The 22,044-nt window shown below is 45.7% G+C and overlaps 1 protein-coding gene across 7 annotated transcripts in view; it reads left to right on the forward strand.

Moving 5' to 3' along the window:
* Positions 1–22,044, forward strand: part of PSD3 (pleckstrin and Sec7 domain containing 3) — a 1,004,314-nt gene that overhangs the window by 827,811 nt on the left and 154,459 nt on the right. For all 7 annotated transcript variants that reach the window (XM_063919992.1, XM_063919993.1, XM_063919994.1 and 4 more), the window contains one exon: positions 1,042–1,238. In XM_063919992.1, the coding sequence (XP_063776062.1) occupies positions 1,042–1,238 (197 nt within the window). The remainder of the gene's footprint in view (positions 1–1,041; positions 1,239–22,044) is intronic.

Below are 22,044 nucleotides of genomic sequence, written 5' to 3' on the forward strand. Positions count from 1 at the left end.
AGCGTCTTCCAGACTTTCGCGCCCAAGATGGCGGGGGGCGGTCATATATGCCTGCACCTTGCAGGCTTGACTCCGGTGCAGAAATAGGAACTCCGGACCTGACAGCAAGCACAAATTTGTCCTGGATGTGGTGGCACTACAGGCAAGCCACGGGGGAGGTAAGATTCTGCTAATAATCCCCCTGCTGAAAATCCGAGGTCCGGAGCCCAGATAAAATGCGGCCACGCTTGGTGCCCCGCCCACCGGAAGTCTCATTTCTCATTTTAATAAAGTGTCTAAGCATTTCAGTGTCCATACTACTTTTGCACTCTCCTACTGCTTTAGCTAGAACCAAATGTCAAAGATAATGTTCTCCCTCAGTATTTTGGTAGTATAAAAAAATCCACATATCTTAAATTAAAGGTTGAAACAGTTCATATGAATGACATGTTTAATTAACAAACCTAATGGGCATGCTAATAACATTGCTTTTCTCTAGTATAATTAGAACACTATACGACATAAAAGGTATACATATACAAGGAACTGCGGAAAGAAGCCAACACAGCAAGTCACTGCTTCATAGACATGTCAGCCTGAAGTACCAGGTCATTAAGCAATTTACTGACAATTACACCATGAACTCACCAACAGTGACTCAAATGAAAAGCTACATTGGAACACTGTGTTTGTTACATAGTATAACAATATGGTCTGCTTCACTGAGCCTTTCTGGAATAAACTACAATATTTACCATGGTATTATGTCCATAAATATCTGTAGAAAGTGTAATTGATTGTATGTATTAGAGGTAACAGCACTAGAACTCTCAATCATAGTAGTATCTGTGGTGAGCCGCAGTGGGGAGGCTGTTTCTGTCCAATCCCTTGGGAAACCAGTACAAGCAGAAACTCGGCCAGGCAGCTGCTAGGAACACAGTCTCTGTTATGCTAGTGCTTATCTTTATTTACAGTTCTTTAAGAATGACTAATGAAAGGTTCATATTTTTTTGCCTTAATTAAAATGTTAATAATTAATAATATTATTCTTTTCCCCAATAGAGATGATGTTGATGCTATGAAGAAATCGCCGTCAGACAGCACCGATGACAAAGCCAATGGTACTCAGTCAAAGAGCGTTAGTCGGATTGGAAGCAGCAGCAACCCATTCCTGGACATTCCCCATGATCCAAATGCTGCAGTGTACAAGGCTGGTTTCCTTGCACGCAAAATCCATGCTGATATGGATGGGAAAAAAAGTAAGACTTTTATACTTACTGTAAGTTAGGAGGAACGTGTTCCAGAAACACTTTGGGAGCTGTATATTTGTGTATATAAGCAGGCCTGGCTGGTAAAACGTTCAGTAGAAATGGAACATGTTTTTTGCTATTGACAAGAAATAAGGCAATTTGCTTGAAGTACTTTGGCTATAAGCTTTATTTTTACTGTTTGCACAATGAAATCCAGAAGATAAAATTCTGCAGCATTATACTCATTCCAGTTGCTGAAAAGGCAGCCAGATATATGTAACCAACAAATATTATGCTAATACAGGCAATAGGTTATGTTACTACAGGTAGCTAGAGACCATTGCTGACATACTGCATTCATTAACTGGCAGACAGCTTCTTTGCATTCAGACAGAACGCAATATAAGGAGTGCTTGCAGAAATGTAAAGAATGCAGTTTCACACGAGCTTGTTTGGCGGAAGGATCTTGTGTGTTTTGGCAGTATGAATGCTCCGTAGCCAAGGGCAATTCAGAGTTGTATGCAACTCAGCCATTTCTCCACTTGTGCCTGAAGATGCAGAACTGAGTGGCCATTTGCCCTTAGGCTAAGTTTAGCAAGGGCTTGTCTAAAGCATGTCATTGGAATTGCAAGCTTTGTAGAATTGTGTGTTCACATCTGTTTTCAGACAGATCTCTTGCTCCAAGGTAGAGCTGGTATTGATAATAATGATGGCTGTGATACAGAGAGTACTGATAGGGGTGGTGCTGTACAATACTGCATACAGCCAACTTGCAATCAGCACGCACTGGCTTCTCAGCCTCCATGTTATGTGTCATGTCATGTTGTCATATGTCCATGCAGCACCACATAGAGATTGGCGGTTATTTGTCCTGGTCCTTAGCATAGATATCTTGCTTTGTATTCCAGTTGTATCTGCTTGTCAAAATGAGCCCCAATATTTAGCTTGCGGCTGTAGAGTATGAGAGTGCCAGTCATGTACTGCTAGCTAGTAACACAAATCAAATCAGTTGCTGCATACGGCAAACAGCAATATTTTTATTTATTTTTTGCCCATTGTAAGCTCACTGTTACCAGTGCAGGCGTCCACTATCCTTCAGAACTTTTTGGGGAGTTTTGACATTCAAATTATTCACCCACAACAATGCAGCGAAGCACGAATAAGCCAAAAAGCTTTTCTTCAACGTACCACAAATGAAAAAGCTATTTTCAACTGACAGCTTTACAAAATTAAATTAACCGTGGGCGCTTACTTGTATTCATGGATGAATTCATCTAGATTATAATCATAAAACTGATTCCTAAGTCTATGCATTATAATGATCTCTGGCCTTGTGAGGATGTGGTTAGTGCATACATCTAAGCTTAAGATGTCTTCTAATCTCCATCAGTAATTCTTCTTTGCTCTCTACATAACAGATTGATTTTTTTTAAAGCACATTATTTTGAGCGTAAGATTAAAATTTGGTTAACGTGGTTAGCAAATATTTTTTGTAGGTGATCATATAGTTCAAGAGATCACTGAATGGAGCGTCTAGGGGATTTCTTGTGGGAAAAAAACTTGGTTCCATACTCAGTGGTGACTGCAGTAATTAAACATCCAGTTTATGTATAGTCAGCGCTGAGTCAGGACATATCAAACAGTGAGTGATACTAAATTGTTCAAAGGAGAAGTCTGCTTGCTAGTAAACTGCAGGGGCTCCTGGTCCATTCCTTTAATCCCAACAGTTACCAAGTTGCTAATCTACGTATGGTGATCAGTCTGCTTTACAGGCTGCTCTACCTGGAGAATTTTCACAGTGAAAAGATATTATGTGACGTATTGATCAAATTACTATTTTCTCTATACCATTTCCAATCAGTAGCATCCCAACGACCTACACAGCCCTGCAATAAAGGATGTATCATGGAGAAGGGACTAATGAATAAATTACTAATTTTGGCTTTTCTAGTGGTGTGAGCGGGAGCACTATTAGTGTAAAGTAGCACAGAGGCTCACCTCTTATATTATTATGGAAAAGGATCATAGCTAAAGTTTAGCGTATTTATTCTACGGAATACTTGACTAGCACTCTCTGAGACGCTTTCAAAGCTTTACCAAAACCCGAAGGTCATGGACTTCCCATTTTCATTAACCCCTCATCATGTAGCTGATATCTCCCTGCAACCCCCCCCCCATCCCTCTCTAATTCTAGACATGGACAGGCTACCCCTGTGTCTGGCTTGCTACTGAACATTTGAATGGAGGCATCCAGCTGAATCGTCTCCGCCACCCTTTTATCTGTCTCTTCTCCCTCTCCCTCTCTCTCTCCTTTCTCTTCCTTGTTCTTCATGGGTAGCTACCCCACCCCCCTTTCTTTAATTTTTCTCTTCTAACTTCTTTTTCTGATTTATTTTCTGCACTATACCATACATTATAAAATTTGGATGAACATGGTAGCCAGACGGGCTGATTCAGATTTGACAGTACAGATATAGCCGCATTCATCTATCCTGCGATGCGTATGTACTGGCCCACAGGGGTACAGGGGAAACCACCGGTGGGCCCCACTGCCTGGGGGCCCACCTCCTGCGATAAGGATCAGGTTCCAGACTGTGCACTTGAATTATACATTATACATATGTTACCTTATACTGGACTATGGTGTATTTTCTACAGTGCATTGCTGTTATTAATCTGTTATTAATCTGGTACATTATCATGCATGCAGCAGCTGAATTTACTGTATATATTTATGAAGGGGCACAGATGTTGCACTCTCTAATGGTTAGTCAAACCAATAATGTGGCAGGCCACACCCCCTCTATGGACTGACCACACCCCTAAACATGGGCCCCTACCACTGCATTCCCCCGGTGGGCCCTACATGCCCCAGTCTGGGCAGATGTATTAACCTGGAGAAGGCATAAAGAAGTGATAAACCAGTGATAAGTGCAAGGTAATAAACGCATCAGCCAGTCAGGTCCTAACTGTCAATTTGCATATTGGAGCTGATTTTCTGGTGCATTTATCACCTTGCACTTATCACTGGTTTATCACTTGATTATACCTTCTCCAGGTTAATACATCTGCCCCTATGTCACCAGTTCATGTTATGCCACATTGAAGTGCTCCAAGTTCATATTATGCCACATTATAGTGCTCTCATTTCATATTACACCACATTATAGTGCTCTCATTTCATATTACACCACATTATAGTGCCCCCGTATATTATAACATCCACTACAAGCACCCCACTTAACATCATAACTTCCACTATTCACATCACTCATTGAAAATGAATTGCCACTAGATACTGTAATGCCTTATCTAGTGTGTTTGGGGTTGGAATCCCGGTGGGGTCAGAATACTGACGCTGGGATCCTGGTTGGCAGAATGTCGGCAGCAGGGCAAATGCTAGAAAGCCCCTTGCGGGGTTTGCTGCGCTTGCCTTGCTGTGAGCTACGCTCACCACAGGTTCTATTCCCATTCTATGGGTGTCGTGGACACCCACAAGTGGGAATAGCCCTGGTGCAGCTGTCTGCATTCTCAGCGGTCGCGTTCCCGGCGTCGGTATTCTGACCGCCGGAATATTAACTACATCCCATGTAGTGCTACATCCATACTGGCAGCTTTTGGGGAGTATTTATTTAAGTGCCGTTTTTTTTGGCTGGTCAAAAAAGGTCACTAAATCGACACAGGGTATTCAGTTGCTGGTATCGGCGGTGAATTCACCGATACACATGATTTTTCGGCAGCGCCAGATTTTTCGACCAGCCGAAAAAATGGCATGGGCATCGAATGGGTTGAATGTAAATAAGACTTAAAAACAGGCGAAAAGTGCATTTTATTCGACTGGTCGAAAAGACGCCACTAATTGAATACCCCCCTTTGAATCTTACATGGCAGCCTGACGTCTGCAGGGCCACCAGTACTCACACCTGATGGGAACACTTATTTATGAAGGAAATTGCACTTTGAGTTCAGATTTTCTTTATTTCGACACACTGTCCCTTTCTGGGAATGTCTTAATCACGGAGATCTACCCTCTCCTCATAGTTCACTTCACAAAGATTGTAATTAAGGAGAAGCCTTCTCTCCAACAGTGCCGGGCTCACTAATTAACTCCGCTATACCCATACCTCCCAACTGTCCTTATTTTCGTGGGACAGTCCCGTTTTTTTGGGACTGTCCTGCCCGCGGGCTGCAGTGTCCCACGGTGGGGTGGGGGGGCAGTTGGGAGGCTCCTGTCACTGCTGCTCTGCTTAGCAGAGCAGCGGTAAATAGACGACAGCGTCTATTCACAGGTGACAGAAAGTTTGACGGTAAGAGGGGGTATAACTCGCGCTCACGGCTCTGCCGTGAGGCCACACCCCCTGTCATATTGGCCACACACCCTTTTCACAGGTCCCTCTTTATGAAAAGTTGGGAGGTATGTATACCTGTGAGGGGGAAAAGGGAGTGCAGGATATGGATCATATCAGTGTGGAGCTTTAATGAGAGAGACAGAGACTGCTATCTATATGAGCTCTGACTAGTCTCCTTTTTCAGGCCAGGCAACAGGCAACTCAATTGGTTAGTGTGCAATTTCGTGAACTTGAGCATCATGGGGAGATATATTATAGCAGCACGGATCGTGGCGCTATAACACTTCCTCCTTCGCCTTATTGCCGTGGCGAAGCAGGATGGACCATCAACATGATGTAAGAACATTTTGTCTGCCCGAAGCTGGGGAGTGAAAACTCCTACTCCGGCAGCTAAGTGCTGTAGCGCTATGTCCCCCTGCCCGGCCAGCTCCAGTGTGCATGTGCAAGATCTTGCTACTCATGCGAGATCTCATACGCAGCCCGGAGCCGACACCCGCCACATCCTAGACAGCACTGTGCCTGCTGTGGAGATAGGGCATCGGCACCTGCAGCTGATAAAATCAATAGCTGCAGATGTCTGAACAGTCAGTGTTACTGATCACCCCTGTGCCTGGACACACCGCTGACATATATAGGGGAGGAGAGGTATCAGTACACATAACATACGCTGTTACCACTCTCCCCCACCCCCCATAATGATGATTAATACATCTACCCCCATATACCAGTGGCACACCCTGCACCCACTATACAGTAGATATCCCTATGTAGTCAGTGACTGTAGCGTTTTTCTGATTACTACAGTATTATAGTGTTCACTCTAGGCTGTTTTAGCAGGGCATCGCGCACTGCCCATTTTTTAGAAGGCAAAACCCGCCCTGCCCCTTTTGCGGCGCCCTGCTAGAACAGCCGCCCGCTTCCTGCCCTCCCACACATTGGGAGAGAGCTGGGGGAAGCCCAGCACTGACGGATGTGCTGGGCACGCCCCCAAAAGTGACTTCGACGGCCACAGTCACCCTCTATAGTAGCATCTGTGGGCCGCATCGCCCACTAAAATGGCGGGGGCATGGCCACGCCCCCTAATTTCCATGGCCGCGTCCCCGTTTCGGCCGCGCGCGCCAATGTGCCCCCGAACTCCGGCGCCTTGCCCCTGCCTCACCCTAGAAGGAACACTAGTATTAGTAGTGAGAACTGGAACAGAAACAGACAGGAAGGATTTCTACACTGGTTTCTTCACTGCCAAGATAAAGTTCATTGAGATAATTCTAAACTGAGACAAATACAGCATTCCCACTGTTAAAGCAAAGCAAGAACTAAGAAAAATATGGTGGATATTCTGAGTGAACTGGATGGCTGCTGCACATTTGTTTGCTTTTCTGTCCTTTATTGAATTAAACATTTATAGCATTTCAGTTGACAAGGAATTATTTATGGTCTATGCAAATACAGACCTGTAGAGCCTACTGCAGATCCTGTTTAGTAAATGCTGACATTGCTGAAGTTGTCTGCACTATGCCTGAATATTCTATTAATGTAATTATTGTATATATGTCTGTTTCATGTAATTTTATAGGTTTTAATTTTTTTTGTGCTTAGTATAGCTTTAAAATGCAATTTTTGAAGAAAAAAATTACATGGTTTTCAATTTACATTCTGTGTTTTAATTGTATATGGAATACGGACTATTGCATAATTAAACATAACATAGATATATTTTATGATTTTACATATGTGAAAACAGAAATTATATTCTTGAGGTTAAATGCAAATAATAAAACATTTATTGCATTGTTTGTCATTGTCATTAGCGATACAGATAGATCAATTCAAAAGAATCAGACTAGATGTGCCAAGTGGTTCTTATCTGCTGTCAAATTCTGCGTTTCTCTATCCGTTCACATCCCAGAATAATATGTAGCTATGTTCTTTCATTTTGAGACTTCTGAATTATCTTTACTTCACGTAATTGCTTTGGACATTTCTGCTTAGTCACACATTTTGTTTTTGAAAAGCCATTCAACACAGAGTATTGCGGTGAATATTGTTTGCATTAAATTAATTTTTCTCTGTGAGTTCCAAATAGAAGATGTGTACTAAGCTCTGAACTGTTTACTGCACTGTCTTTTTTGAGTTATTTTATTATTTTATCTTTTATCAGTGAGGGATGAGTTGATTTAAACCTGCTACAGTATGTCTTTCCAACCCTCCCCTCCGCGCCCACCTCCACACTCCAAATAAATACAGTAGCACTGCAGTTTGCATATGATGAATGCACCACAACACCCTACACCACAGAAGTACTGGAAAAGCCAGTGCATGGGGATGGGCAGGAAAGTCCCCAAACCTCTCCCATCCTAGCACCTACATACATTGGGGCACTCTGTACCGATTTTGGCGGGACAGCCCTGTTTTTCACGGTCTGTCCCGCTGCCCCAACTGCAGGTCGCAGTGTCCCGCGGTGGGGGGCATTTGGGAGATCCCCCTGTCACTCACTTCTCTGAGAAGAGCAGCATTCAATAGATACTGTGCGCATGCGCACAGCGTCTATTCACCGGCAGAGAGGGACAGGGGATGGCCAGCAGCTCACTGGGGCAGATGCATTAACCTGGAGAAGGGATAAAGAAGTGATAAACCAGTGATAAGTGCAAGTTCTTTTTTGCCAGAATATATTGAAGTTTATAACCTACTAGAAGCCAAAGCTTGTACTTAATCACTACTTTGTCTAGTGTTTACTACTTAAATGTTACTGAAGGCCATACACACAGTACAGTACTTCGGTTTTCTTGTGTCCATCTCCACCTCTTCTCATGTCCCACATCCTATAACAAAACCACTTATGCATCCTCATAGAGCTTCTATCACTGTCACAAGCTTTTCACATCTTTTATCTTCCCAATTGCAGAAACTCTTTTTGTTGCAGCCAATAACATTTCATCTGTGAAATGGGACTTAACTGTCTGGAATCACTTAAATTATTTATGATTTGAAGAAAAAGATGTGAACTGTCTTCACCAAAGCTTGTAGTGTCAATATGTTATTTTCAGAACTGAATTTAAAGTACTACATTAACGATATGTATGTACAGTAGCTACATGCAGCTCAGAGTGCCAGCACACTGTGGGATATGTTGCATAAAAAGTAAAGGGTATAATTCAGTAGAAGCCATTTTATTGGGCTGCTGAGTCTTCCAAGCATCGTGGTTCTGCTCTGTGTAATAGAGTCCAGTAGTAGTGAACAGTAAGTAAAAAAAATCTGGTATAATTTTCAAGCTCCCGCCAGACGTTCCTTACCACAACTTGTGTTACCCAAAGAAGTACAGTGATACAGAAGGTCAAATTATCAGGAACGATAAAGTAACCCACCCTCCAGTTAATCTACTTGTCCCCAGATTGTAAAACCTAGTAGCCTGTTTATGGTAAAAGCATCAGTAGCCACAATATTTTACCAACAAAAATGAGACTGAGCAGTGCCAGTTTAAAGTCCACATGGGCCTGGAGCTGAAATTTACGAAGGGCCTATTGTATCCACTGCAGCACTTGGGACCAGCATGTCAGGTGTGTGATTACTGATATGAGGGAAGGTGACCAGTGTTTTATTTAAAAGCTTCACAAAATATGATTACATAGCATATAAATCATTGCACTCATTTGATGAAATATTGGTCCCAAGCAATGTCCAGCTGCGGCATAACGGGCCCACTAGGGGAATACAATGGCAGGGGCCTGCAGGGGTGTGATCAGCAATTGGTTAAGTATGGACATAAACTATTGGGTCATGGTCACCTCTCAAAGAACACAGCATAGTTTTATAATAATAATAATATGTCCCCCTTTAGTCTATTTATTTATTATTATTTATTAACCGTTTCTTATATAGCGCAGCATATTCCGTTGTGCTTTACAATTAGAACAACAGTAATAGATCAAAACTGAGTAAAAACAGACAGACATAGAGGTAGGAAGGCCCTGCTCGCAAGCTTACAATCTATAGGGAAATAATAATTGATACACAAGGATAGATGCTACCTATTGCATAATGGTCCACCAGATTGCTAGGTTCTTAATGGGTTGTATGATATGATCACCCCGCAATGTTGGCAAAGGGCCAGGAGGGTGTGAGAGTAAAGAAAGACAAACTATGTGAGGTTATGTGCTCTGTACAGAGAGGATGTAATTAGATAGGGAAGCATTGAAGGTTATGTGGGTGGGTCTGGAATTTGATAGGATTGTCTGAAGAGGTGAGTTTTCTCTAACGTCCTAGTGGATGCTGGGGACTCCGTAAGGACCATGGGGAATAGACGGGCTCCGCAGGAGACATGGGCACTTTAAGAAAGAATTTAGATTCTGGTGTGCTCTGGCTCCTCCCTCTATGTCCCTCCTCCAAACCTCAGTTTGAATCTGTGCCCGGACGAGCTGGGTGCTGTTCAGTGAGCTCTCCTGAGCTTGCTGTGAGAAAGTATTTTGTTAGGTTTTTTATTTTCAGGGAGCTCTGCTGGCAACAGACTCCCTGCATCGTGGGACAGAGGAGAGAGAAGCAGCCCTACTCTCTGAAGCTAGGTCCTGCTTCTTAGGCTACTGGACACCATTAGCTCCAGAGGGATCGTACACAGGATCTCACCCTCGTCGTCCGATCCCAGAGCCGCGCCGCCGTCCCCCTCGCAGAGCCGTAAGACAGAAGCCGGGTGAGTATGAGAAGCAAGAAGACTTCGAAATCGGCGGCAATAGACTCAGTTCTTCACTGTGGTAACGCACAGCACTGCAGCTGTGCGCCATTGCTCCCACACAGCTCACATACTCCGGTCACTGTAAGGGCGCAGGGGGGGGCGCCCTGGGCAGCATATGGACCTCTTTTGGCAAAAGTACACATATATACAGTTGGGCACTGTATATATGTATGAGCCCCCGCCAAGAAAATGTATATTTAAGCGGGACAGAAGCCCGCCGTCGAGGGGGCGGGGCTTCTTCCTCAGCACTCACCTGCGCCATTTTTTCTCCACAGCTCCGCTGAGAGGAAGCTCCCCAGGCTCTCCCCTGCAGATACACGGTAGAAAAGGGTAAAAAGAGAGGGGGGGGCACATAATTAGGCGCAAAAATCAATATAAACAGCAGCTACTGGGTTAACATTAAGTTACTGTGTTATTCCTGGGTTTATAGCGCTGGGGTGTGTGCTGGCATACTCTCTCTCTGTCTCTCCAAAGGGCCTTGTGGGAGAATTGTCTTCAGATGAGCATTCCCTGAGTGTGTGGTGTGTCGGTACGTGTGTGTCAACATGTCTGAGGTAAAAGGCTCCCCTAAGGAGGTGATGGAGCAAATGTGTGTGTGAGTGGTGTCTCCGTCGACAACGCCGACACCTGTTTGGATATGTGAAATTAAGTGCTAAGGAAAATTTATTGCACAAAAGATTAGAGAACAGACAGGGAATCTACTCATGTCTGTCCCTATGTCGCAGAGACCTTCAGAGTCTCTCAATGCTCACTATCCAAAATAATAGACACTGATATCGACACGGAGTCTGACTCCAGTGTCGACTACGATAATGCAAAGTTACAGCCAAAATGGCAGGAAAGTATTCAATATATGATTATTGTAATAAAAAAATGTTTTGCATATCACTGATGACTCATCTGTCCCTGACACTATGGTACACATGTTTAAGGGGAAGAAAGCTGAGGTAAATTTCCCTCCTCTCATGAAGAAAAAGAGCGGGAATCTCCAGACAAGAGACTGCAGTTTCCCACAAAGAATTCTCAGGGAGTATCCTTTCCCTATTAGGGCCAGGATACTATGGGAATCTTCCCCTATGGTGTAGAGATGAGCGCCTGAAATTTTTCGGGTTTTGTGTTTTGGTTTTGGGTTCGGTTCCGCGGCCGTGTTTTGGGTTCGACCGCGTTTTGGCAAAACCTCACCGAATTTTTTTTGTCGGATTCGGGTGTGTTTTGGATTCGGGTGTTTTTTTCAAAAAACCCTAAAAAACAGCTTAAATCATAGAATTTGGGGGTCATTTTGATCCCATATTATTATTAACCTCAAAAACCATAATTTCCACTCATTTTCAGTCTATTCTGAATACCTCACACCTCACAATATTATTTTTAGTCCTAAAATTTGCACCGAGGTCGCTGGATGACTAAGCTAAGCGACCCTAGTGGCCGACACAAACACCTGGCCCATCTAGGAGTGGCACTGCAGTGTCACGCAGGATGGCCCTTCCAAAAAACACTCCCCAAACAGCACATGACGCAAAGAAAAAAAGAGGTGCAATGAGGTAGCTGTGTGACTAAGCTCAGCGACCCAAGTGCCCGACACAAACACCTGGCCCATCTAGGAGTGGCACTGCAGTGTCACGCAGGATGTCCCTTCCAAAAAACCCTCCCCAAACAGCACATGACGCAAAGAAAAAAAGAGGCGCAATGAGGTAGCTGTGTGAGTAAGATTAGCGACCCTAGTGGCCGACACAAACACCGGGCCCATCTAGGAGTGGCACTGCAGTGTCACGCAGGATGTCCCTTCCAAAAACCCCTCCCCAAACAGCACATGACGCAAAGAAAAATAAAAGAAAAAAGAGGTGCAAGATGGAATTGTCCTTGGGCCCTCCCACCCACCCTTATGTTGTATAAACAGGACATGCACACTTTAACCAACCCATCATTTCAGTGACAGGGTCTGCCACACGACTGTGACTGATATGACGGGTTGGTTTGGACCCCCACCAAAAAAGAAGCAATTAATCTCTCCTTGCACAAACTGGCTTTACAGAGGCAAGATGTCCACCTCATCATCATCCTCCGATATATCACCGTGTACATCCCCCTCCTCACAGATTATCAATTCGTCCCCACTGGAATCCACCATCTCAGCTCCCTGTGTACTTTGTGGAGGCAATTGCTGCTGGTCAATGTCTCCGCGGAGGAATTGATTATAATTCATTTTAATGAACATCATCTTCTCCACATTTTCTGGATGTAACCTCGTACGCCGATTGCTGACAAGGTGAGCGGCGGCACTAAACACTCTTTCGGAGTACACACTTGTGGGAGGGCAACTTAGGTAGAATAAAGCCAGTTTGTGCAAGGGCCTCCAAATTGCCTCTTTTTCCTGCCAGTATAAGTACGGACTGTGTGACGTGCCTACTTGGATGCGGTCACTCATATAATCCTCCACCATTCTTTCAATGTTGAGAGAATCATATGCAGTGACAGTAGACGACATGTCCGTAATCGTTGTCAGGTCCTTCAGTCCGGACCAGATGTCAGCATCAGCAGTCGCTCCAGACTGCCCTGCATCACCGCCAGCGGGTGGGCTCGGAATTCTGAGCCTTTTCCTCGCACCCCCAGTTGCGGGAGAATGTGAAGGAGGAGATGTTGACAGGTCGCGTTCCGCTTGACTTGACAATTTTGTCACCAGCAGGTCTTTGCACCCCAGCAGACTTGTGTCTGCCGGAAAGAGAGATCCAAGGTAGGTTTTAAATCTAGGATCGAGCACGGTGGCCAAAATGTAGTGCTCTGATTTCAACAGATTGACCACCCGTGAATCCTTGTTAAGCGAATTAAGGGCTGCATCCACAAGTCCCACATGCCTAGCGAAATCGCTCCCTTTTAGCTCCTTCTTCAATGCCTCCAGCTTCTTCTGCAAAAGCCTGATGAGGGGAATGACCTGACTCAGGCTGGCAGTGTCTGAACTGACTTCACGTGTGGCAAGTTCAAAGGGCATCAGAACCTTGCACAACGTTGAAATCATTCTCCACTGCACTTGAGACAGGTGCATTCCACCTCCTATATCGTGCTCAATTGTATAGGCTTGAATGGCCTTTTGCTGCTCCTCCAACCTCTGAAGCATATAGAGGGTTGAATGCCACCTCGTTACCACTTCTTGCTTCAGATGATGGCAGGGCAGGTTCAGTAGTTTTTGGTGGTGCTCCAGTCTTCTGTACGTTGTGCCTGTACGCCGAAAGTGTCCCGCAATTCTTCTGGCCACCGACAGCATCTCTTGCACGCCCCTGTCGTTTTTTAAAAAATTCTGCACCACCAAATTCAAGGTATGTGCAAAACATGGGACGTGCTGGAATTTGCCCATATTTAATGCACACACAATATTGCTGGCGTTGTCCGATGCCACAAATCCACAGGAGAGTCCAATTGGGGTAAGCCATTCTGCGATGATCTTCCTCAGTTGCCGTAAGAGGTTTTCAGCTGTGTGCGTATTCTGGAAAGCGGTGATACAAAGCGTAGCCTGCCTAGGAAAGAGTTGGCGTTTGCGAGATGCTGCTACTGGTGCCGCCGCTGCTGTTCTTGCGGCGGGAGTCCATACATCTACCCAGTGGGCTGTCACAGTCATATAGTCCTGACCCTGCCCTGCTCCACTTGTCCACATGTCCGTGGTTAAGTGGACATTGGGTACAACTGCATTTTTTAGGACACTGGTGAGTCTTTTTCTGACGTCCGTGTACATTCTCGGTATCACCTGCCTACAGAAGTGGAACCTAGATGGTATTTGGTAACGGGGGCACACTGCCTCAATAAATTGTCTAGTTCCCTGTGAACTAACGGCGGATACCGGACGCACGTCTAACACCAACATAGTTGTCAAGGACTCAGTTATCCGCTTTGCAACAGGATGACTGCTGTGATATTTCATCTTCCTCGCAAAGGACTGTTGGACAGTCAATTGCTTACTGGAAGTAGTACAAGTGGGCTTACGACTTCCCCTCTGGGATGACCATCGACTCCCAGCAGCAACAACAGCAGCGCCAGCAGCAGTAGGCGTTACACGCAAGGATGCATCGGAAGAATCCCAGGCAGGAGAGGACTCGTCAGAATTGCCAGTGACATGGCCTGCAGGACTATTGGCATTCCTGGGGAAGGAGGAAATTGACACTGAGGGAGTTGGTGGGGTGGTTTGCGTGAGCTTGGTTACAAGAGGAAGGGATTTACTGGTCAGTGGACTGCTTCCGCTGTCGGCCCAAGTTTTTGAACTTGTCACTGACTTATTATGAATGCGCTGCAGGTGACGTATAAGGGAGGATGTTCCGAGGTGGTTAACGTCCTTACCCCTACTTATTACAGCTTGACAAAGGGAACACACGGCTTGACACCTGTTGTCCGCATTTCTGGTGAAATACTTCCACACCGAAGAGCTGATTTTTTTGGTATTTTCACCAGGCATGTCAACGGCCCTATTCCTCCCACGGACAACAGGTGTCTCCCCGGGTGCCTGACTTAAACAAACCACCTCACCATCAGAATCCTCCTGGTCAATTTCCTCCCCAGCGCCAGCAACACCCATATCCTCCTCATCCTGGTGTACTTCAACACTGACATCTTCAATCTGACTATCAGGAACTGGACTGCGGGTGCTCCTTCCAGCACTTGCAGGGGGCGTGCAAATGGTGGAAGGCGCATGCTCTTCACGTCCAGTGTTGGGAAGGTCAGGCATCGCAACCGACACAATTGGACTCTCCTTGTGGATTTGGGATTTCGAAGAACGCACAGTTCTTTGCGGTGCTACTGCTTTTGCCAGCTTGAGTCTTTTCATTTTTCTAGCGAGAGGCTGAGTGCCTCCATCCTCATGTGAAGCTGAACCACTAGCCATGAACATAGGCCAGGGCCTCAGCCGTTCCTTGCCACTCCGTGTGGTAAATGGCATATTGGCAAGTTTACGCTTCTCCTCCGACAATTTTATTTTAGGTTTTGGAGTCCTTTTTTTACTGATATTTGGTGTTTTGGATTTGACATGCTCTGTACTATGACATTGGGCATCGGCCTTGGCAGACGACGTTGCTGGCATTTCATCGTCTCGGCCATGACTAGTGGCAGCAGCTTCAGCACGAGGTGGAAGTGGATCTTGATCTTTCCCTAATTTTGGAACCTCAACATTTTTGTTCTCCATATTTTAATAGGCACAACTAAAAGGCACCTCAGGTAAACAATGGAGATGGATGGATACTAGTATACAATTATGGATGGACTGCCGAGTGCCGACACAGAGGTAGCTACAGCCGTGGACTACCGTACTGTACTGTGTCTGCTGCTAATATAGACTGGTTGATAAAGAGATGTAGTAGTAGTATGTATGTATAAAGAAGAAAGAAAAAAAACCCACGGGCAGGTGGTATACAATTATGGACGGACTGCCGAGTGCCGACACAGAGGTAGCTACAGCCGTGGACTACCGTACTGTACTGTGTCTGCTGCTAATATAGACTGGTTGATAAAGAGATGTAGTAGTAGTATGTATGTATAAAGAAGAAAGAAAAAAAAACCACGGGTAGGTGGTATACAATTATGGACGGACTGCCCAGTGCCGACACAGAGGTAGCTACAGCCGTGGACTACCGTACTGTACTGTGTCTGCTGCTAATATAGACTGGTTGATAAAGAGATGTAGTAGTAGTATGTATGTATAAAGAAGAAAGGAAAAAAAACCACGGGTAGGTGGTATACAATTATGGACGGACTGCCCAGTGCCGACACAGAGGTAGCTACAGCCGTGGACTACCGTACTGTACTGTGTCTGCTGCTAATATAGACTGGTTGATAAAGAGATGTAGTATGTATGTATAAAGAAGAAAGAAAAAAAACACGGGTAGGTGGTATACAATTATGGACGGACTGCCCAGTGCCGACACAGAGGTAGCTACAGCCGTGGACTACCGTACTGTACTGTGTCTGCTGCTAATATAGACTGGTTGATAAAGAGATGTAGTAGTAGTATGTATGTATAAAGAAGAAAGAAAAAAAAACCACGGGTAGGTGGTATACAATTATGGACGGACTGCCCAGTGCCGACACAGAGGTAGCTACAGCCGTGGACTACCGTACTGTACTGTATCTGCTGCTAATATAGACTGGTTGATAAAGAGATGTAGTAGTAGTAGTATGTATGTATAAAGAAGAAAGAAAAAAAAACCACGGGTAGGTGGTATACAATTATGGACGGACTGCCCAGTGCCGACACAGAAGTAGCTATAGCCGTGGACTACCGTACTGTACTGTGTCTGCTGCTAATATAGACTGGTTGATAAAGAGATGTAGTAGTAGTATGTATGTATAAAGAAGAAAGAAAAAAAAACCACGGGTAGGTGGTATACAATTATGGACGGACTGCCCAGTGCCGACACAGAGGTAGCTACAGCCGTGGACTACCGTACTGTACTGTGTCTGCTGCTAATATAGACTGGTTGATAAAGAGATGTAGTAGTAGTAGTATGTATGTATAAAGAAGAAAAAAAAAAAACCACGGGTAGGTGGTATACAATTATGGACGGACTGCCGAGTGCCGACACAGAGGTAGCTACAGCCGTGGACTACCGTACTGTACTGTGTCTGCTGCTAATATAGACTGGTTGATAAAGAGATGTAGTAGTAGTATGTATGTATAAAGAAGAAAGAAAAAAAAACCACGGGTAGGTGGTATACAGTTATGGACGGACTGCCGAGTGCCGACACAGAGGTAGCTACAGCCGTGAACTACCGTACTGTGTCTGCTGCGACTGGATGATAAATAATGATATAAAAAATATATATATATCACTACTGCAGCCGGACAGGTATATATTATATAATGACGGACCTGCTGGACACTGTCTGTCAGCAGAATGAGTTTTTTATAGAATAAAAAAAAAAACACCACACAAGTGAAGTCACACGACGAGTGTTTAACTTTTTCAGGCAATCACAATATAGTATACTATACTACTAACTATACTGGTGGTCAGTGTGGTCAGGTCACTGGTCAGTCACACTGGCAGTGGCACTCCTGCAGCAAAAGTGTGCACTGTTTAATTTTAATAATAATATGTACTCCTGGCTCCTGCTATAACCTATAACTGGCACTGCAGTGCTCCCCAGTCTCCCCCACAATTATAAGATGTGTGAGCTGAGCACAGTCAGATATATACATAGATAATGCAGCACACTGGGCTGAGCAGTGCACACAGATATGGTATGTGACTGAGTCACTGTGTATCGTTTTTTTCAGGCAGAGAACGGATATATTAAATAAAACTGCACTGTCTGGTGGTCACTGTGGTCAGTCACTAGTAAACTCTGCACTCTCTACAGTTCTACAGTACTCCTAAGCTCCAGTAAATCAGGTCAATCTCTCTCTCTCTCTTCTAATCTAAATGGAGAGGACGCCAGCCACGTCCTCTCCCTATCAATCTCAATGCACGTGTGAAAATGGCGGCGACGCGCGGCTCCTTATATAGAATCCGAGTCTCGCGAGAATCCGGCAGCGTCATGATGACGTTCGGGCGCGCTCGGGTTAACCGAGCAAGGCGGGAAGATCCGAGTCGCTCGGACCCGTGAAAAAAAACATGAAGTTCGTGCGGGTTCGGATTCAGAGAAACCGAACCCGCTCATCTCTACTATGGTGTCACGTTTGCCCAAAAGGTAGCACTGACTTAACAGCTATCCTCAGGGATCCTGCAGATAGCATGCAGTAAAAGTACTTTGAAGTCCATTTACACACTTTCTGGTACACTTCTCAGACCGGCGATTGTGTCGGCATGGGTTTATAGCACTGTAGCAGCATGGACAGATACCTTATCAGCAGAGATTGAGACCCTAGTATGTATATATATATATATGTATATATATATAGATATATATATATAAAAGATGATGTCTTAGATATATATATAAAACATGCCCAAAGAGACATTAGTCTACTGGGTTCTAGAGTCAACGCTATGTCGATTTCTGCTTGACGTGTCCTGTGGAACATGCAATGGACAGGTGATGCCGACTTAAGAGGCATATGGAAGGTTTACCTTACAAGGCTGAGGATTGTGTGGAGAAGGGATCTCGGACCTGGTCTCAACAGCTATAGCTGGTAATTCTGATATTTTGCCTTATATTCCAGCACAGCCTAGGAAAGCACAACATTATCAAATGCAGTCCTTTCGATCACAAAGAAACAAGAAAGTCCGAGGTGCGTCCTTTCTTGCCAGAGGCAGGGACAGAGGAAAGAAGCTGCACAACACAGCTAGTTCCCAGGAACAGAAGTCCTCCCCGGCCTCTACAAAATCCACCGCATGTCGCTGGGGCTCCACAGGCGGAGCTAGGCCCGGTGGGGGCACGTCTTCGAAATTTCAGCCACAAGTGGGTTCACTCCCTGTTGGATCCCTGGGCAATAGATATTGTGTCTCAGGGATACAAGCTGGACTTCGAGGAGATGCCCCCTCACCGACGGCCCTGCCTACTCCCCCCACGAGATTGAAATAGTGTTAACTGCAATTCACAAATTGTATCTTCCACAGGTGGTGGTCAAGGTTCCCCTCCTTCAACAAGGAGGGGGTTATTATTCGACCATGTTGTAGTCCCGAAACCGGACGGTTCGGTCAGACCCATATTGAATTTAAAATCCCTGAACATATACTTGAAAAGGTTCAAGTTCAAGATGGAATCGCTGAGAGCGGTCGTCGCAAGCCTGGAAGGGGGGGATTTTATGGTGTCTCTGGACATAAAGGATGCATACCTTCATGTCCCCATTTATCCACCTCATCAGGCGTACCTCAGATTTGTGGTACAGGATTGTCATTACCAATTTCAGACGTTGCCGTTTGGTCTCTCCACGGCACCGAGAATATTTATCAAGGTAATGGCGGAAATGATGGTACTCCTGCGGAAGCAAGGGGTCGCAATTATCCCATAATTGGACGATCTCCTCATAAAAGCGGGATCAAGAGAGCAGTTGCTGATCAGCGTAGCACTTTCTCTGGAAGTGTAACGGCAACACGGCTGGATTCTAAATATTCCAAAGTCGCAGTTGGTTCCTACGGCTCGTCTGCCTTTCCTAGACATGATTCTAGACACAGACCAGAAAAGGGTTTATCTCCCGATAGAGAGAGCTCAGGAGCTCATGACACTGGTCAGGAACCTATTAAAACCAAAACAGGTGTCAGTGCATCACTGCACTTGAGTCCTGGGAAGGATGGTGGCATCATACGAGGCCATTCCCTTCGGCAGGTTCCATGCGAGGACCTTTCAATGGGACTTACTGGACAAGTGGTCCGGATCACATCTTCAGATGCATCGGTTAATCACCCTATCCCCCAGGGCCAGGGTGTCTCTCCTGTGGTGGCTGCAGAATGCTCACCTACTCGAGGGCCGCAGATTCGGCATTCAGGACTGGGTCCTGGTGACCACGGATGCAAGCCTCCGAGGGTGGGGAGCAGTCACACAGGGAAGAAATTTCCAAGGTCTGTGGTCAAGTCAGGAGACTTGCCTTCACATCAACATCCTGGAACTAAGGACCGAATACAACGCCCTACATGAAGCGGAGACCCTGCTTCGCGACCAACCGGTTCTGATTCAGTCAGACACCATCACCGCAGTGGCTCATGTAAACCGACAAGGCGGCACAAGGAGCAGGGTAGCGATGGCGGAAGCCACCAGAATTCTTCGCTGGGCGGAAAATCACGTAAGCACACTGTCAGCAGTGTTCATCCCGGGAGTGAACAACTGGGAAGCAGACTTCCTCAGCAGACACGACCTCCATCCGGGAGAGTGGGGACTTCATCAGGAAGTCTTCGCACAGATGAGGGCATCACGCCTCAACAAAAAACTACAGAGATATTGCGCCAGGTCAAGAGACCCTCAGGCGATAGCTGTAGACGCCCTGGTGACACCGTGGGTGTTCCAGTCGGTCTGTGTATTTCCTCTTCTTCCTCTCATACCCAAGGTGCTGAGAATAATAAGAAAAAGAGGAGTGAGAACGATACTCATTGTTCCAGATTGGTCACGAAGGGCCGTGGCCTCTTCCTCTAAGACAGGACTTGTTGCGACAGGGGCCCTGTCTGTTCCAAGACTTACCGAGGCTGCGTTTGATGGCATGGCGGTTGAACGCCGGATCCTAGCAGAGAAAGGCATTCCGGATGCGGTCATTCCTACGCTGATAAAGGCTAGGAAGTACGTGACAGCTCAACATTATCACCGTATATGGCGAAAATATGTTGCTTGGTGTGAGGCCTCCCTATGGAGGAATTCCAGCTGGGCCGTTTCCTTCACTTCCTACGGTCAGGAGTGAATTTGGGCCTAAAATTGGGGTCCATTAAGGTCCAGATTTCGGCCCTATCCATTTTCTTTCAAAAGGAGTTGACTTCTCTACCTGAAGTTCAGACGTTTGTAAAGGGAGTGCTGCATATCCCTTTTTGTGCCTCCAGTGGCACCTTGGGATCTTAACGTGGTGTTGAGTTTCCTGAAATCCCACTGGTTTGAACCACACAAAACGGTGGAGTTGAAATATCTCACGTGGAAGGTGGTCATGCTATTAGCCTTGGCTTCGGCTAGGCGTGTGTCAGAGTTGGCGGCTTTGTCACATAAAAGCCCCTATCTGGTTTTCAATGCGGATAGAGCAGAATTGCGGACCCGTCCACAATTTCTGCCGAAAGTGGTTTCATCCTTTCATATAAACCAACCTATTGTGGTGCCTGTGGCTACTACGGACTTGGAGGATTCCGAGTTGCTTGATGTAGTCAGGGCTTTGAAGGTTTATGTAGCCAGAACGGCTAGGGTCAGGAAAACAGAGTCTTTCCAACAAGCTTGGTGCTCCTGCTTCAAAGCAAACTATTGCTCGCTGGATCTGTAACACGATTCAGCAGGCTCATTCGGCGGCTGGATTGCCGCTGCCAAGATCAGTTAAGGCCCATTCCACTAGGAAGGTGGGCTCTTCTTGGGCGGCTGCCCGAGGGGTCTCAGCATTACAACTTTGCCGAGCGGCTACTTGGTCAGGTTCAAACACTTTTGCAAAGTTCTACAAGTTTGATGCCCTGGCCGAGGAGGACCTTGTGTTTGCTCAATCGGTGCTGCAGAGTCATCCGCACTCTCCCGCCCGTTTGGGAGCTTTGGTATAATCCCCATGGTCCTTACGGAGTCCCCAGCATCCACTAGGACGTTAGAGAAAATAAGATTTTACTTACCGGTAAATCTATTTCTCGTAGTCCGTAGTGGATGCTGGGCGCCCGTCCCAAGTGCGGACTTCTTCTGCAATGCTTGTATATAGTTATTGCTTAAATAAGGGTTATGTTATGGTTGCATCAGGGTTGACCTGTTGCTCTGTTGTTGTTCATACTGTTGACTGGGTATGTTTATCTCACGTTATACGGTGTGATTGGTGGGGCTGGTATGAATTTTGCCCTGGATTACCAAAATCCTTTCCTTGTACTGTCAGCACTTCAGAAGCACCAAAAAAGATACAGTGAGCAAACTATTACACACCACACACACACACACACACACACACACACACACACACACACACACACACAAATGATCATGCTTACATGCATGGCACACATGCATGTAGTTACAATTCAACAGCCAACGGCCTGCTGCCCCCACTATCAAATAATCGCTAATCCGTAGCATACAGATGATCTCTGTGGTCTAACAAAGCTGGAGCTGTTACCCTCACAACCCTGGCGTCTTCTGTCCAGGATCAGGGGGACTGGTGTCTCCAGCCCTCAGA

Source organism: Pseudophryne corroboree, chromosome 1, assembly GCF_028390025.1.
Source record: "Pseudophryne corroboree isolate aPseCor3 chromosome 1, aPseCor3.hap2, whole genome shotgun sequence".
Lineage (NCBI taxonomy): Eukaryota > Metazoa > Chordata > Amphibia > Anura > Myobatrachidae > Pseudophryne > Pseudophryne corroboree.